At 41.4% G+C, this 18,381-nt stretch overlaps 1 protein-coding gene across 4 annotated transcripts in view; it reads left to right on the top strand.

The window, feature by feature from the left end:
- The window catches only part of SYNJ2 (synaptojanin 2), a 70,692-nt gene extending 53,226 nt beyond the window's left edge, over nucleotides 1-17,466 (top strand). The window contains exons 18-27 of one of the 4 annotated variants that reach the window (XM_075035906.1): nucleotides 1,628-1,745; nucleotides 4,443-4,661; nucleotides 5,837-5,915; nucleotides 7,179-7,347; nucleotides 7,732-7,884; nucleotides 10,522-10,656; nucleotides 11,887-11,999; nucleotides 12,728-12,836; nucleotides 14,160-14,362; nucleotides 16,123-17,466. In XM_075035906.1, coding sequence (XP_074892007.1) covers nucleotides 1,628-1,745; nucleotides 4,443-4,661; nucleotides 5,837-5,915; nucleotides 7,179-7,347; nucleotides 7,732-7,884; nucleotides 10,522-10,656; nucleotides 11,887-11,999; nucleotides 12,728-12,836; nucleotides 14,160-14,362; nucleotides 16,123-16,914 — 2,090 coding nt within the window. In that variant the 3' untranslated portion in view covers nucleotides 16,915-17,466. The remainder of the gene's footprint in view (nucleotides 1-1,627; nucleotides 1,746-4,442; nucleotides 4,662-5,836; nucleotides 5,916-7,178; nucleotides 7,348-7,731; nucleotides 7,885-10,521; nucleotides 10,657-11,886; nucleotides 12,000-12,727; nucleotides 12,837-14,159; nucleotides 14,363-16,122) is intronic. The other 3 variants (XM_075035907.1, XM_075035908.1, XM_075035909.1) reach the window with 3 other exon arrangements.
- Nucleotides 17,467-18,381: the final 915 nt, after the last annotated feature.

The following is an 18,381-nucleotide window of genomic DNA, read 5'->3' as shown; positions in this document are numbered from 1 at the left end:
AGCACTTTTCTGTAATATTTTTTGCCTTGGTAATTCTTAGGACTATTTCTGCTAGTTTCTGGAATTGGAGGAGATTTCATTAATTGGCGCTTCTAAAGTACTTTGAGATCATGAGTGGCCAGCACAACAGAAAGGCTGTTTTCACTTGCTGTTGAAAAGTTACAATAACAAAATAATAAGTATTTCTTTGCTGTCCAGGAATAGTTTTCATAACCATTCTCTCAGTCTGCAGGTACATCCATCTCCCAATGTTTATAAAATCTGAACAAATTCATATTAAAAATGTAATCACTGGAGAAGTAATTTGGTTTGTGCCTGCAGATATGATTTTTCACATGCCTGGGAACTACTCCTTGGAATCCAAGTCATACCATGCGTACACTAAGTGTAAAAACTACAAAGCAAAACTAGGGCAATCAGAGAGTACATGTCAATGTGATACAGAGTTATTCACTCTTATTTAAGGAATGAAAAATAAAGTAAAATGAGGAGCTTAAACCATTGGTAGAGATGTAATCTGGGAAAGCAAAACTGTATAAGATATAAGACATAATAAGGAAGTGAAAACAGTCCTCTTGGGCTGGCTGTTTTCATTTTGGGAGAAAGAAAACCCTTCAGCATTTTCAATGCATATTCCTTATTTTGCACGGCAAGGCTTGCCCCAGGAGGACTTTAGTTGATGGAGCACACACAGAACATAGGACCTATCTAGCTGGTCTGCAAGAGCTGGGGCAGGTTCCTCTCTTTAAAGTTTGTAGGCCTCCCACTGTTAGCTCATGTGGGTATATAACTGACCCCTTGTCTGTTTGCCTACCTTCCTAGCCCCGCAAAGCTTTTCTAATTAGTTTGCTGCCAGAGTTCCTCTCCTTTCCTGCTGGTGGTAAGGCTCTTCTGCCTCTTGGCTCTAATTCTTTTGCCTTGCTTCTTTTTGCTGCTATAGGCTAGAGGACTATTTGCCTTTTAAGAAGAAAGCGTAGCCCCAGTGTGAGTGATTAGGTGAAATGCCATATTCATATTAACTCATTTTCAACTCCACAGAAAAGAGACAGAGCCCAATTAGCCCAAACAGTGACCTAAAAATGTCCTTGTTATTGACAGCAATATAATACCTCACTCTAGCATAATGTCTGGACCACTTTCTGTCACCTTAATGCATTGCAAAAGAAGTATTTGGAAGTTGGATTTGCATGGCTTTGCTTTCTCTCATCTCTTGTGTATTATTTCTCCAATCCCTGTGTATTGTTCAGATTTGCAGTGTATTTTGCAAGCACAGTGTCCATTTCTGTGCTCAATAATGGGGCAGGAGGAAAAATACTAATATGACTGTCAACCCAGATTATACAGGTAATTGATTGGGTGACATTAGGTTAACCATTTTTGCAGGTGTCTTATTCTAGTGATCAGCTGTCTCTGTTGCACTCCCTGTCCTTTCTGTATTTTTTTTTTCCCTAGTCCCTGACTTGTAAATCTTTCAGGACACAAGCTCTTCTTTGAATGGTATATACAAGAACAAAAAAAACCCACCTCCCACTACTAGGGTCTGTGAAGAGCATCCTAATAAAATAGCTTTTAACTGTTAGTAAAACTAGCTTTGAGTGAGTTTTAAATCATGTTTTGTGCTTCATAGCTGGAGAGATCAATCTTCTAGACAGTGATCTGAATGCTGAAACTAAAGTCAGACACACCTGGACCCCTGGAGCCTTAATGTACTATGGGAGAGCGGAGCTGCAAGCATCTGACCACAGGTAAAGTCCTAAGCAAATAATCAGAGAAAGGGCTGCTAGGTTAGAATGTGCCATACTGAATTACACCTTCAGAGTGAGGGACCAAGTCTGACTGTAACAGGAATTAAATGCTTATTCTGTGTTTGGTATCCATTTGTGGGGTTTTTTCCCCCTCATGGTGGGTTTTATACCAGGGTGGCAAGTATCTACAGTCCTGTACTGATTCTGCTACACTGTGATCTCAGCAAGGTTGGACAAGTTGCAGCAACAGTGTCCTGGTTTTGGCTGGAATGGAGTTAATTTCCTTTCTAGTAGCTGGTATAGTGTTATGTTTTGGTTTTAGTATGAGGATAATGCTGATAAGACACTGATGTTTTCAGTTGTTGCTAAGTAGCATTTAGACTAAGTCAAGGATTTTTCAGCTTCTCATATGCCCAGCCAGCAAGAAGGCTAGAGGGGCACAAGAAATTGGAAGGGGACACAGCCAGGACAGCTGACCCAAAGTGGCCAAAGGGGTATTCCATACCATGTCATGTCATGTCTAGTATATAAACTGGGGGGATTGCTGCTCAGGAACTGACTGGGCATTGGTCTGTGAGTGGTGAGCAATTGCATTGTGCATCACTTGTTTTGTATATTCCAATTCTTAATAAAAGAAGAAGATGATGATCATCATCCCTATTATTATTTTCTTCCTTTTGGTCCTATTAAACTGTCTTTATCTGACCCCACAAGTTTTTGGTTGGTTTTTTTTTTCCCTCCCGATTCTCTCCCCCATCCCACTGGGTGGGGGGAAAGTGAGTGAGTGGCTGCATGGTGCTTAGTTGCTGGCTGGGATTAAATCACGACAAACGGGTATAAAAAATGAGGGCTTTCTGTTGCTTGGTTTTGGAAAGCTCTGATACCAAAACAAGCTGCTCTGATGGACTCCCACTCAGCTTGCTGTGGGAGAGGAGGAGGTTGGAACTGTGTGGCCTGAAGAGGTGTAAATCATGTACACAGGGCCAGGTGTGACCTCTCCAGAGTAGTGAAGTGTTGGGCTTCTGGGCTTCCCTTAGAAATGGAGATGGGATAAGGAGGGAAAAACAAAGACCAGTGCCTCTGACTAGTCCATATCACTAACTTCTCTTTAGGGAAGGAATGACCTTTCTTTGTTAAACATGTCACTGCTTCACTTCTCTGAAACAAATTCTGTAATAAATACACCTCTAAAGCTCCCTTGCATTCAGAATAATCTTTGTCTCACCCCTTGCATACCCTATGGAAATGCTACAATATTGTTCCTCATAGTTAATGGTTGGACTCAATGATCTTGAAGGTCTTTTCCAACCTAAATGATTCTATGATTCTATGATAGCACCACTCAGTGACCCACAGCAGCTGGCTCTGTGCTTCTTATGGCGCTCTTGCATGCAAGGACTGTTCTGTATTCCTCCAGCAATGGAAAAATGTGCCTCTTGCAATCAATTTCTCTGTGTCAAGGCTTTGACATTGCTGTATTCCACAAAGCACAGTGGAACTGCTGCACTCGTTATATAGGACCCTGAGGATGCAATCTGCGAAACATGGCTGTTGTACATTGGTTTTCTATTTCAGCAAACTTGACTGCAAAAACTGCTTTTTAACTACAGTCAGCAGGTTTGCTTTCCCAAGGTTTGTGCTGGAAAAAGGGCTTAGCTATATCTTTGTGACATATGGAAATGCGTTATGATTCACTGTGCTTATATAGAAATAGTTAACACTTCCTATATTTTTTTATTTTTCCCTTTACTATTCCTTTCTAGCTCTGCTGTTGTTGCTTTCATATGTTCTGCTAATGCATATTCCAGAGCCTGCTCTATTGCAAGTAGGAGGCAGCCATCCCAGTTACTGCTTTGTGTGTATGTGCAGGTGGAAATCTGAGAATGTGGATTGCATCCACTGAGATGAGACAAGCTTTACTCTTTCAGACAGCTTTCTCAATTTTATTTAGTTCTAACACACAGAGGGGTCATTTGTAAGAAATGGCTGAAGAAGCAAGTTTGTAGCATCGACTGCTTATAATGTGATGGATTGACATATGTTTGCTACGTAACCACATTATACACTTAGAGTACTTTGTCCTTAGTTTTTGGAAGAAGACATCTTTATGTGGCCTTGTCTAACAGAAAATAATATATTGCCTTCCTGATCTATAGATGTTTTGGGAGATAGCTGTTTGATAATGAGTGAAGTATCCTGGTATTTCTAGACTGCAGGTTTGCCGAAGTGCTGCACACAATTGTTATTTGAATTCCTTTATGGTGTGTCCTCACTGTTACATTCAGTTAATGCAGGGCTGGTAAATATAATTAACAGTGCTCAAGGCATGATCTTCCACTGCAGGAAAAACGAAACAATCCACCAGGGTGAACTTCTGGTTTGTATTGCCAGCCACAGTGCTTTTTTGCAGCGAGACCTTAAGTAATTTGTTACGCTTCTCTTTCCGTGTAGAACATACATAATAATCACTTCCTTCTAAGGTATAGCAGGCTTAATTAAATATTTGCCATGAGATTTGACATAGTGGAGTTAAAAATGATCATAGAGATACAGAGTTTAAACAGGACACTGTCCTTCACACAACTAATTTCTTACCTGTCCTACTGCTTGACATTGATTTTCATTTTATATAAGCATTTCCCATTGGGTGATGTTGATCTTAATTTTAAATAAGCATTTCTCCTTTGTTTCATGTAGGCCAGTGTTAGCTATTGTTGAAGTGGAAGTTCAGGAAGTTAATCAAGCTGCCCGTGAGAGTGTTTTCCAGGAAGTGTCATCTTTCCAGGGACCACTGGATGCCACAGTAGTGGTAAATCTTCTATCACCAATGCCTGAAGAGAAAAATGAATTTCCTGAGGACTTGCGTACAGAGCTTATGCAAATGTTTGAGGACTATGGCACTATTGTTCTGGTCAGGTGAGTTTGGGATCTGAAATGGCGTGTCATCTATTCAAAAACACAGACTAGAAATTCACTTTTTGTCCTGACAGAATTAACTTTGTATTGTAAAGTAGTATGCTGAATTCCTTTACTGCATGTTAAATTCTTCATTAGACAATGATATCTTTTACCTCTGTCAACGTGTTAAAGAAATAGTCTAACAGCTCCCTTGGCTGAGTGGAGAAGAATTTTATTCAGTACAGCACCATAAAGCAGAGGCTTTGATGTGAATCATCACCTTTAGATTCAGGCCTCATTTCCATGCATTGCTTCTGCTGGTGGGTCCTTGGGGCCCTGCTTCACTTACTCCAAAGAGGTCTGCTCTCTTACAGTACTCTTTCACACTTACTAGGATTTCCTGGCTGGCTCTTCTTTCTTTTGGGGTCATTTTGCTTATTTTTTAGTAGTATGGCTTCTCGCAGTTTGAGAGGGAGACTGTGATACCTTCTGGCAGAGCAGTTTAATTTCATTCTGGTTGATCCTGTACAGGACTCCAGCATAGCTATGAGACTTCTGTTTTGAGAAATACAGGCAAAACACCTGACAGTTGACCTGGGAAACAAGACCAGAAACTTGTTTACGTTGTATTTGACCCATTTCTTAATGGAGAAAACTGATGACCTGTTGTTGTATGGTTTTATGAAGTACTAAATACAAGTTGAGCGTTCAAAAGCAGCCCTGCAGGAACAGCCGCACCACTTTGCTTGTGAAGGAGCAAGAAAAGAACATGCTTTGGTAGTTTTGTTTTGTCTTGTTTTTAATTGCTTTAGAGCTTGATGGCATACTAGTCTTTGGGAACATTACGTGTCCTCTGAGCCGAGGGCTATGCAGAGCCATAGAAGTTAGTACAGAGGGAGCATTGATATCAGACTAGGTATCCTGTCAACAGCTGCTGAGATGTTTGTACTGCTGCTTCAGGAGTGACCCAGTAAAGGGCAGGGTGCTGGGGTCACACAAAGGAGGATGGGGGAGAGCAAGAGCCCAACTGGGATTCATAAATCACTTGCTCCTCCCCAAAAAATAGAGTTGTGAGGAAAATACAGCTAAAACCAAATACATAGCTCTACAAAACTATCATGCTTGCCTTAAGGCTTTTCATTCAATGGTGAAGTAAAATGCACTGTTTTCTGTCCTCTGCCTTTTTTTACTAGGATCAGTGGAGGTCAAATGCTGGTGACATTTGCAGATAGCAAGTCAGCTCTTCGTGTTATGGATATAGATGGTGTCAAAGTAAGACTCTCTCAAACCTATAATAATAATTTCATAACAAATTTCTCAAAAGTGGTCGCTTAGAATGATATAGTTGCATTTCTAGCTAAATCAAGTAGCATTATTTTAAAGAAATTTAGTGCTCACAAAGTCCTTAGCTTTCACAGCTGCTGGGGCTTTCAGTGCAGTATTTCAGTTTCAGGAGGGCAGGAGGTGACTTTTCTTGGAGGTCCTAAGCAGTGCTTAGTATCTGGCCTCTGATACCACTGCAGAATACATGGGCTCAGTCATTGTTCTGGCACATGAAGCAGTTCCCTGAGATCATGTGTGACTTTATACTGTTGCCAAAGCATTGTCACAATCGTGGCTTGGAGATACTTTGTTTCTCTTAAGTGTATCAAATAAACTCCTTCTACCAAGCTGGAACAACATGATTCATTGGCCTCCATAGCAAACTCAGCATTAGCAGTAGGCGTTTACCTTCCCATCCCCTGCTCTTCCTTCCTACACACATACTCTGCAATTCATCAACCCCCTCATTTATGCTGACAAAACTGTTTGTGGGGCTGCACTATAAACTTAACATTGAAGTAATGGATTTAACCCTCATTCTTCTTTCATATTTGGAGTTTTATCTATTAATTTGGCTCATTTCATTGATGTAATTTATAGCACAGACGCAAACACAATTGTATGTGCACGATGTGTGAAGGTACTGGGAGCCTGATTCAGGAACTTTCCAAAGTAATTTTGCTGCCGAAGCTGCTGCCTTGGACACATCTTACCCCAAATATCATGGAGCAACACATATAAGCGGCTGTGGTCTTAATCTGTTTAATAATATACTTTCCTTATACATCAACCATCATATTTGGGATTTTCTGAGCAGACAGTCTCCTTACAGATGGCATCAGGTAGCAAATTCTTGTGTGTTTTAAAGCTACTGACTCAAAAATGGAACCCTCCCACACCATTGTTACTATCACAGTATCGTTTTGACAATATTTGATGTTTCACCTATTTCTCAAGTACTTCCCAAATGCAGCAGCAGTGCTTTTGAGCTGTGAAGCTAATTTTCTTTGAAGAATATTGTTACAGTCTGAAAACTTGGTTATGGGGATAGGAAAAGTGCTTCCTTTTCATTTAGCTTCTGAAATGAAGCTTTAGTTATATCAGTTTCTGAAACAGTTGTACAACAGATTGGCAGCGCTTCCTTATTCTCTTCAGGTGTTCTCATTTTGTGAAGTTGCTTGGCAGGCGGAAACAATTCTTTCTTTGCATTAGGTCAGAGGCAGAACAGTGAAGATCCGGCCCAAGACCAAGGACTGGCTAAAGGGCCTTCAGGAGGAGATTGCTCGAAAACGGGACAGCATTGCTCCCATGTCCCCCACAGCAAACTCCTGTCTTCTGGAAGAAAATTTTGACTTCTCAAGTTTGGACTATGACTCAGAAGGTGAGCAGCTGGTTTCTAAGCTAAGTTGTGAGAAATTGCTTTGCTGACTTTGGTTGCACATAGAAGGTACAGTATGAGTGTTAGTGGTATCTTAATTTGTAATGAAGCCACACTTCTTAAAAAGAGGATTGTAACCAAAGCCACGACCTGTCGCTGTACCTGGGCGGAGAAATGTTGCTTAGATCATCCTATCAATTCAGTGTTGTAACATATGTTAGCAAATCCAATGTATGGTACAGTTGTCTGTATAGAAACAAACTGTAATGAAACACATGGGTTACACAAGAAGCTTGCCCAACACATATATTAAATTCATTGATTGGTAGTAGAGAGAGACAGAGAATGCATTTGCTCACTAAGTCTTTATCTAATATTTTAATTCAGGTGATATAGTGGAGGATGAAGATGATTATTTAGATGATGCTTTGTGTCAGCACCTAGTAGCAGACACAGCAGAAGATATGCCTGAGGGCTGTGGACATTTCACATCCATAGGTCATTCAAACAAATCTGGACAAAACACACGGCTGTATAAAGGTAAATTACCTACATTCCTTAAAGTAAGACCTGAAGGTTTGTTGTTTGTTCTCCTTTTGTCTCTATTTCCTTGTTCATTTATATTTTCATTGTAGGTCCTCTAAAGGTAAGGATCATTTTTTTGGTACATGTTCATGCTCAACCCCCCTTGAGTTAGTGACTGTAACTGAGGCATAACAGCAATACAAATAATAAAGCTTAGATCCTCCTTCTCTCTAGCCCAGGGCAAGGCAGGAGTGCTGAGAAATCCTGGTTTCCTTTTATAGTCAGGAGAAATTAAGTCTTTTTATCCATTTCATGTTGTTCAGCACCAGAGCATACACAAAAAATTGTCCGTTATTTTCTTATTAGTGAGGGCCAGAGCAAAATCAAACCAAAGGAATCCTGTTGATTCAGTGATAGGCTTGACCCTGGCCTTTGAGCAATAGCTGTGGCAGTGCAGTCAGGTGTAAGCTGGACAGTTCAGGAGGTTGTTGTGTTCAGATTACCTACTTCAAAGAAGCCTAAAGTTTCTCCTTTGTTCCTATTTTATTTATTTCTGAAGAATTCGCAGCTCACACAACAGGTATATTCATTCTTTTAGTGCTTTAGTGTTACCTTTTTTCCTGGTCACATGGCTTGTTTGCACATTATTGTGAAATGACTTTGTAAACAGAAGATAAAGCTGTGAAAAGCATACAGATAAAAACTGCAGCAAGAACTAGCCAAGCCAGTGGTGGTCTTATAATGGGGTATGATCAGGACATGCTGTGGTGACCAAGCATTGACAGGCTGGGCCACGTATTAAACACTTCATCATGACAGCAAGTGATTCAGTAGCTGTCTTTCTGCACTCTCTCAGAAGTGCTTTTTCTTCTGACATAAAAGTGAAAACTTTAATACCTTCAAAGGTTGAGTCAGAAGTAGAGTTTAAAAAGATTAAATGAAATTCGTAAGTTTACACAGGCAGATTTTCCAAACAATCAGAGTGATATACAAGCTTTCTTGCCCACCTTGAGTCATAGGCTGGGTGCAGTGTGGCCAGACCCAGAAACCTAGACCAGAGCCGAGGAGTAATCTGTCGGTATTAAATACTGTGAAGCCAATCACTTTGTATTATAGGATGCCTTGCCCTCCAAACACCTCTGGCCTATTGTGTGATGATTCATTAAGCTACAGAGAATTGCAGTGATTCTTTTCACCCACACTAACTCTTCTCCACAAAAAATATCACAAAGTAAAGGGAGATTATAAAGTATAGTTTGAAGGAGGTCAAGGTGGGGTCATGATCTCACACAACTCAAAATATGATATATTCAATCCATCTTGAAAGTCTCTGCAATTTCAGATGCCTCCATAAGCTTTCAATTCTGCCTGAGCAACTCCTAATCAAAGGTATGACGATTGTATAGCTGGTGTTAGACACAGATGGAAACCAATGACAGACAGGACAATGTGTACATGTGTTTCTAAGGTCAAAGAAGGGCATAGCCTCACAAAATAGATGTCCCAGGGAGCCATTGCCTAAAACCAGCAGCCTTTTAGGGGAAGGGATAGACTGGTGGTGGCTGGTTTTTGTCTCGTGTTACTGTCAGAATTTCAAGCCGTGCATTTAGGCACCTGCATGACTCCTTGGATCCTACCAATGAGCCTGTATCTGCAGCTCAGAAGTATTGAAAATGCAGAGAGAAGGGGGAGGGCAGGTTGGGCAGATCACAGGCTGTGTCTATGTGGCTGCCATCCGCTGCTGAGTGGGAGTAGGAAACTGTGAGGCAGCTCAGTATTCCCTGCAGAGCACAGCTTTCTGAAAAACAGGAACTTGTGTAAAAATGCCTGAAGTATGAGAGACTGCTGCTACACAATTCCTTCCCCATCCTTTCCAAACCACAGGGACGAAACCAAACCCAGTGGATTTTGGAGCCCTAAAGAACAGAGCTGCATGGCTTGGCAGCCATGGCAGGGTGAGAGAACTGAAGTGAAAGCCCTCAACTTCAGCATAAAGTAATCCATACTTCTTGCCTCTCCAGCTGTCAGAGAGGTTTAGACGTGATGAAAGACTGTGTAATAGCCTAGTCATGTAAGGTGCAGCTCAGGGCTAGCAGATTGAGCTAGGTATACCTGTTAGGAGACGTTGCTGGAAAGCAGAGATGTGATGAGTGAGCCATTCAGACAATTTTTTCTCTGGTATAAAAGCAGTTCTCCCAAGCAAGGAAAGCTGTCTAATCCTCAGAGGGAACTCCTCTGTTTAGGAAGGAAGAGCAAGGGATCCACTGTGACTAGCCTCTTCATGGCTGCCATGACACAGTTTGAATGAGAGCAGGTTGCCACCAAGTCTGGCTGTGAAAAGCTCAGAATCTAACAAGGTGACTAGTAACCCTGAAACCAGATGCAGGCAGTCTTTGTATCGGCACAAACAGGTAATAAATGCTGGAAAAGGAGAGAGAGAGAGAGAAGCGTTTGACAAAAGGGTAGATGTTTCCAGGAGTGGGAGCAGGAAGACATTCAGGGAGAGCAAAACAATACGGAAGGAGCCATGTCGTGTTGCTGAGATACCTGGTTGAGGCTTGCCATTCTTAATAATCTCTCTCCTGACCACCTGGATTTGGTGCATCTCACCCAGCGGGTATCTAATACAGATCCTTTCTAAAATTCACCTAGATGATACAGACCTGGCTGATTTGAAGCAAGAGCTGGAGGCAAGTGGGGAATGCCACCGCCGGTCTCCAAGCAGGTCTCTGTCCATTCCTACCAGGCCTCGGCCACTTCAGCCGCCACAGAGGCCTCCCCCTCCTGGTGAGTTTAACTTTCTTTAATGTTGCGTTGGCCCCAGCTGAACAGTTTTGCCTGCCATTTCTAGGTGACACAGAAAGTAATACCTTGTTCTGAAACAACAAGCCATTGAGGTACTTGTACTTACTTCTCAGTTGGTTTCAGCCCAACTATGGCTGCAGTTAGCAATGGGAGAAGTTTGTCTTTAGGATGACAGATACTCCACAAAAAAATGCCCTTAGTGAGGATGGAATGGCTGATATGTTTCATACTAACTCATCACTCAGCGAGTTGACCAGCCACTTTGTGGCAATAAAAATAAATATCAGTATTTATGCCTCCTGACTTGCAAAGTCACTGAATGTTTTCTTACAGTTTGGGTTTTTTCTGACTTAATTGTAACCTTCCTTTTAAAAAGCTTTGATGAAATACTTGTTTGGGACAGTTTTTTTTCCTTTCCTGCTTTGCAAGCAATTCCTGCTTGCTTTTGTGTTTATGAAAGAAATGCAAAGTGGCTTATGATTTTCAGTGAGGCACAAAGGGGAAGTGATGCTCTTTACCTAAGCTCTACCCACCTGAGATGCTATCAGTGCTATGCTGCTCCTGTTTTTATGGCTACTTCTGGCTGAATGCTGATTGGTACATCAGCATAATCATCTTTGCCTTCTGTAGGACACGAGCTATACATCACATTTTTCTTGCAGCCCCAAAGTCTCTCTTTGTGCATATTTTCCAGTCTTAAATTAAAGGTTCTGTCAGACTCACTGCTGGAAGATGAGTTCTTTGGGATTATTCCCATTCTTTTCTGAGTCTCTTGCAGAGAAGTGACAACACTGGTATCTGTATTTCTGTGCTTGGAATGCAATGTTAATGCTCAGCTGAGGTTATTAAATTAATTAAATGAAAGCAAGACTAACTAGGAAACTGCTTCCTCATACAGTTCAAGATTTCAGCATTTTATGCAGTGTTGAGATTTTTTTTTTTTTTCACCTTAGATTAGACCAGTAACTGTTCAGCCCCTCATTCCTCCTACATTAAAGGGTTTTGCTCTTGGCACTCAGGCAGAGGGACTCAAGGTCCCCATTGTCCTACAGGAAGATCTTACCTAATATGTCTGCCCCTGGAGGAGCAAGGAGGGTGACAGTGTCTCTCTTTTATTTATCACAATTTCAAAGCACATTGGTTTTGCTCTATTGCAGATAAAATGTTGTACCAGCTCTTGAATGTAAAAAGCCACTTTTATTCCTCTTTCAGCTGGAACATCAGGCAAAAAGTCCCCCTCAGATTGTTCCCTCTCTCCAGGAAGCCACTCCACCTGCTCCATCCTGGCAATGGCAAAGCTGCTACCTGGAGCCCCTCAGCAGCCAGTGAGTCCTGCCACTCAGCATTGTCCATGCCCATCTACATAGATGCTGTAGATACTGAGCATTACATACATGATGCACCCATCATACAAGGAAGGAAGTCTATCACATGCATGAGCTGGAAATGCTAAGATGAACTTCTTGTACTGTAATACTAGACTGTAGGACCTGCTAGACACCAGAAAAATGTTATTAAATTGCCAGGAATTAGAATGGCTGAAGAGGGAGAGAGAGAATTGTGCAAGACCAGGGCACTGCTGGTTTATTCCACGTGCTGCTTTCTGACAGATGCTAACTTGAATTTTCAATGCCATGATAATATGCTTTAATTCTTTTCTCACCTCTTTTTTGATGGGCCATGCTAGTGCCCAGCAGCATACAAGAAAAGTCTTGACCATTGCCAGCAAGGCTGCTAGCCCTTGGAGTAGACCAAGACTGAAATGCGGAAACACCTCCCCACTCCTCTTTCATTGGGTGAGAACCCTAATGTATTGAACAAGGGATGGCTAAGGGTCTACCTGTGGCAGTAAGCCATTGGCCTAGCTGTCAGCTGGTAACAAAGATGTAATATCTGCCAAAAGACTCCCCACCATTTCTGTAGTATTTATAGATTGCTGAAAGGCTGCTGGCAAAACTAGATTTTTACAGGTGTGTGAGCTTAGCTGTAAGATTACAGGTGTACAAGAAAAAACAGTTTTCTCAAGATGACTCATTATTATTTTTTTTTAAAGCCTAAAGTCCGGACTGGAATAAGTAAACCTTACAACGTCAAGCAGATCAAAACTACTACAGCTGAGGAAGCGGAAGAAGCTATTAGATGTCTTATGGAAGCCAAAGGAGGTGAGCACAGCTTTCTAAATGACTTCTAAAAATCTTTAAATAAAGCAAACTGTAGGTGTATTCATCCTTTCCATCATAGCCCAGATGCACGTATTTCTGTTCAGCAGCTCACCTGAACACTGACGTACACATTCTTGCAAGATTGTACTTTGTGTTCTCTGTCAGTTTTGGTAATATTAACCTTTTTTTTTCCAAGATGACTCAAGTTGTATATTTTGTTGTAGAATCTGTTGCTAGGAGCACCTTGGGTTATTTATGTCCAGACTTAGTCTGAGAAGTTAAAATATAAAGATGGGATCTTCCTAAACTGATGGCACCTGTGTTATCTCAGGGTTGCATAAAGGATATTTGCCGCTCTATTTAGCGAATACTCACTATTCCAAGCAGGACTAGAGAGCAAATACAGCTATGGGAGAAATAACCTGGATTCTGTTCACATTTGGACAGCAAGTATAGTTGTAACCTAGATAGATACAAGCTTGCACCACTTTAGCTTGAATAGCTAAGCGAAAAGGCTACTCTGTGTACAGGTTCTCAGTGTATTCCCTGGAGAATAGTGCCTCCTGCAAGGGAGGTTAGAGCAGGAAACTAGATTAGGCATTGAAACTTAGGCAGCATGAATATACCCTCCAGAGTTGCAGGTAGTCTTTTTGCTGATGCTGTATAAATGAAAAAAAATGCAGTATGACTGATATAGCTACCTGAGTTTGCAAGGCTCTCAGTTTAGGAGAAAAACATCCCCTTTCATTTGTAAATAGAGCAAATGCAGTTTGGAATAATCCAAAGGCATCTTGATGTTTGTTCCTTAGAGAGTGCTGTATATTCAGTTTTTAAATTGGATTTACTCTCCATTAATTTTGAAATTCACAGTAAGCATTCCACTCAGTCCCACTGAGAGAGAGCATCACTTTCAGTCCCTTGTGCTGTACCACCACTTGGCTTTTACAGTTCTTCCCAAAGTACAAGATGTGCTCAGTATTGTTATCTTGGTTATCCAGATAAGGAGACGAGGGCAAAAGGAGACTCAGGACTTGAGTCTAGTACTCCTGAACTCTCAGGCAGCGTTTTATCCACTTGGCCAAATGGTGGCACAGCACTGCTGTTTTGGCATGAAATTATTTCAGACAGGGGATTTTTTTTCCCCTAACCACCTCTTATAAGTGTGTCAGGATTGCAAAGTTCTGTGTTTATTTCTAAAACCTACCTTCCTTGCCTGAGAACACTCCCTTTAGGCATGCACATTTTGGGAAACATGATTGTGAAAGAAATTATCTTGAAGCTACATTCTGATCAAGCCAAGATGTTAATTGTTTTTGCTTTCAGGACTACAGGATGATGCAGTAAAGCCTGCTCCAACTAGAAACCAAACGTTCACCAAACTCGAGCCTCTTCCCAGCATCACAAAGTCAGCATCATTTCAAGGGTCGCAGGCAGGACCAGTGCTTGTGCCCCATCGCCCGCCACCCAAAGTTCCAACTACAAAAAAGCCAGTACCTCTGCAAAGGACCGGAGTCAAGGCGGAAAATGTAAGACAGTTGCAGCAAAATACATTGTAGTCACCAAGGCATAAAAGTGTACTAGGAGATCAGAAATGAAAAACAGCCTTGAGTTCTTTCCTCAGCCATATTCAGCTTTTCTATTTGTCAGTCCATTCTCTTAGATTTTGTTACTTTTCTTCTGGTTCGTCTGAATCTTGTCAGGATTTAAGACTCATCCCTTCTTTGTCACAGTGTTTACTTTTGACCACATCACGAGTGGTCTGCTCTGTATTGATTTAAGGCAGCTTCTTCATCAGTATGCTCCCCTGTGTCCTGTTCAGGAACATCTAACTTTTCTCACACACCTTATAATGGGATTCAGCCTTTCACTTTGGATTCTGGATTCTACTCAAGAGTTCAGGTTCTTAAAAATACCAACCTGTAGGTGTTGGGGGTTTAATCTGTCTCTCTGTCAGGTCTCTACAATGAAGATAATAGTTCTTCACCTCTAGAGCTGCTAAATGAGTAATGGTGAAAGCAATTTAAGTACAAGAGAGAGACAAACATAACCTTTTATATTCTTCCTTTGACAGAACCTCTGCTAGGAACCTCTGTTCTAAGTTGTTAGGACTCCTGCCTTACCTTCCTTTGTGAAGGCATTCACTCCTTCTCTATCGTGGACTTCGTGCAATCTCTACTTAAGAGATTCACAAAATTAAAAAAAAAACAAACAACCCAGACAAGTGTGTGCCCTTTCCTTGAATATTCAGTAAGAAGGAACAGTGTTTATGTTGCCGCCATTCCCAAGGCACTCCTGAAAGGTGCTGAGAGGGACTCCTCTGCTAGTGTCAGTTATATTCCTGTGGGAGAGTTCATGTATCTATTTCACTTTTACTCTATCCACTCCTTACTCTGAGTGAATTCAGATGGGAGTCATGTACTTGAAAGCCTTTACCTGATCCACCTCTATCGTTAAAAAAGCATGCAATCTAACGTAGGCAACTTAACAACAGCATATAGACAGAAGTGGCAGGGGATATGTTCATCGTGAAATACTGACTGAATATTTTGATGGCATTAAAAAGGCCTGTATATTTTAATACTATGGGAAAGTAGCAAAGAATTAAAATGCTTTCATTCAGTCACACTAAGTGTGAGAAATCTGAAGCAGCCACTGCCCTCTTAGTCTGAGCTGGGCTCCACTTATTTATGTATTTTAAAATGGTGAATATATGCTAGATTGTGCTTCGAGAGTTTACTTTTAGCTTCAGTTCCTAGCCTCAGTGAGACATGACAAAGCCATTAATACATTTCTTGGGTTAGCTTAAACTAATTGTCCTTCAGCCTTATGTATCAGAATGTACCCAAAGGCATGTGCTAATGGCCCCATTAATTTAGCCCTCCCTATGCATTCTTGCTTAAATAATGTTAGCCAGCAGAGAGATGTAACAAATAAATAACTCTTCAGAACTGTGTTAATTTGGCCCGGAGCAAAATCCTAACATGAAAGAGAGATGGTCAGAAAGACATGTATTTCTCATACAGGGAGTGAACAGGCTGTAGGATCCTTGTCCTCAAAATAGCACTCTGTAAATGAACACGGGTCCAACGCACAATGCAGGAGAACAGAACCAAGCAGGTACAGTGTAAAACTGTGCTGTCAAGCCTTCTCATTGTGCTGCTGGTTTTTTTCTTCCAGTACTGTCAGCTTTTCTCAGTAATGCCATCAGTAAGACTTGCACCAGTAGTGACTCAGAGTTTAAGGTACCCTTTTTGTTCTCAAATTTCTTGTTACTTTTCCCCCTTAGGCTATGTCTACAGAAGAGCAATTTGACCAACAGACAGTACAGTCTCCTTTTGGCTTGACAGAGCCCTGTCTAGAAGCTGGAGCTATTCTTAGTCCGACAAGGATTACTCCAGTCCCTAAACCCAGAACACCACAACCTGGGAAGCCTCAGGAGAGCAGGGGGAGCAGTGAAAGGCAGGCCCCCTCAGCAAGCATGGCTGAAGCCATTGCACTGTCTCCCTCAAACGCTTCCTTTGCCCCAAAGGTGCCACCACGAAGAAAGAAGTCAGCTCCTGCAGCTCTTCATCTGCAAGTTCTCCAGAGCAGTGACAACCCACTTTTTAGTGGGTTAATGTTCAGCTCCAACAACAATACTGGGTTCTGTCCCCAGACTCAGGATGCTCATGTCCCCACACAGTTTGATGTCTCAGCTCCTACATCCTCTGCCAGCACAGAAAACAACACAACTAAGCAGTTAGCACCAAATGCCGCAGAATTGATGGCTAACCTTCAGGGCCCTCCTGTACCAGAAGGCCAGCATCCTCAGCTTTCAGATACCAGCTCCCTTCCAGAGAACACCAATCTTTTGGATGTGGATTCTTCCTGCCCTCCTTCCATACAGGCAGCATCAGATGCTTCTCCAGCACACACTCCAGAAAATGTAAAACACCCCAGCTTGAAAGATTTCAGTCACTGGGTTACGTTTAGTGACGATGAAGACAGTAGTGCACTGTCAGAAGGGTTCAACAAACTGCTTGTCTTAGAACAAAACAAAAATACCTTGAAGATGACAAATACTGATTCAGAATTGTAAAATTTTGTCTCCTTAATGTTCCTATAGAAATCATAATTATGGTGCAAAATGAAAATAAATCTTTTGCACAAAGATTTTTATTTAAGGAAATAGATCATCTGTCCATGCTACATTTCATTTTCATCTTTAAAGATAAAGATACTGCCCCTGGAGGGAAGTGTATAGAGTATATACAACCTAACATTATCTACAGCTTGTTTGAAAAGTTCTTATTTCTAAGTTATTTCTTTTTATTAATCCATCTTAAGATGTTCTATTTCATTTCAGGTACAAATCATATGTAAGAACATGTAATGGTGTATGGAAAAAAGATTTTAAGAAAAACATTTCCTGTGAAATTTATACATTAATCAATTTCTGTCACTTGAAATAAAGCACCCTTATCTTGAATCGTTAGACTGCTACAGTTACTCTAGACCAAACATCCAAAAGGAGAATATATACCAGTGTAACTACAGCAGTAACGCTGGTATTGTTCTGCTACTTGGTTTCCACTGTGGAAACATGGCTTAGACAGTATCTTCTTGTGGATCTTAACTAGCTGCAGTGTTGGCAAGCCCTAATACTTACCTTGTTAAACTCATTCCTGTGTTGAAAGTAAAACGAAAGGTGTGTACTAGGAGGCTGTAAAGCAGAACCATGAGAGGTGGTGCCCAGGCATCAGCAAGAAATGCCTGTTCTTATTCCAGACAAGGCAAGCGAACTGCCGTATTACAACTGACCTCTCCTAAGTGCTATGCTGTTAATGGCACTGTAATAACATGCCTCAGGTACTCTAAAAGGACTGGGTAGCCTCTCAAAATACTGCTCTGACCTATGATGACATCAAAGGCATCCCTAGCTGGTTTTCTAGCACAGTTCCAAAACTCACCCTGGTTTTTTTGTTCACACCAAGCCAACTCTAAACAACATACTTTACAATGAAATAGCACATGGACAATGACAGTCCCTTTTAAAGAAACACTGTAGTCTGCTTGTGTATTATCTATGCAAATACTGTGGAAATATGGTGAATAGCCAAGACCCGCTGATGACATAGGTCATTAGCATATTAATGTCTTATGCTAAAGACAGTTTAATAATTCAGTAGCATCCCTATTCCCATTCTGCCACTTTGTAAGAAAATGCCATGTTAGTCCTTTATTTCCCCAATGCAGATGAGGAAAGAGCTGGTCTTGGAACCTAAGTTTATGCACATGTAACACGGGCTCTTGTGTCCTGAAACTAGGCAACAAGCACATGGCTGGGGATGGCAGAACCCTCTAGCAGAGAGGAACTGTCACTTACAGCCTAACACTGAGTTTGCCCACCCACAGTAAAGCTCAACTTGGACACCAAACTAGTAGGGGGTGGAAGTATGTAGAGCTACTGCTCTTGCTGTGCATTTCTGCTGATCAGCAGCTATGCAGTCTGTTTATTTTGTACCAGGGAAGGAGCTGCCCTGTGCTTCCTATTCACCTCAACAGC

This window comes from Buteo buteo, chromosome 9 (genome assembly GCF_964188355.1).
Source record: "Buteo buteo chromosome 9, bButBut1.hap1.1, whole genome shotgun sequence".
NCBI lineage: Eukaryota > Metazoa > Chordata > Aves > Accipitriformes > Accipitridae > Buteo > Buteo buteo.
This window is presented reverse-complemented; position numbering and strand designations above follow the sequence as displayed.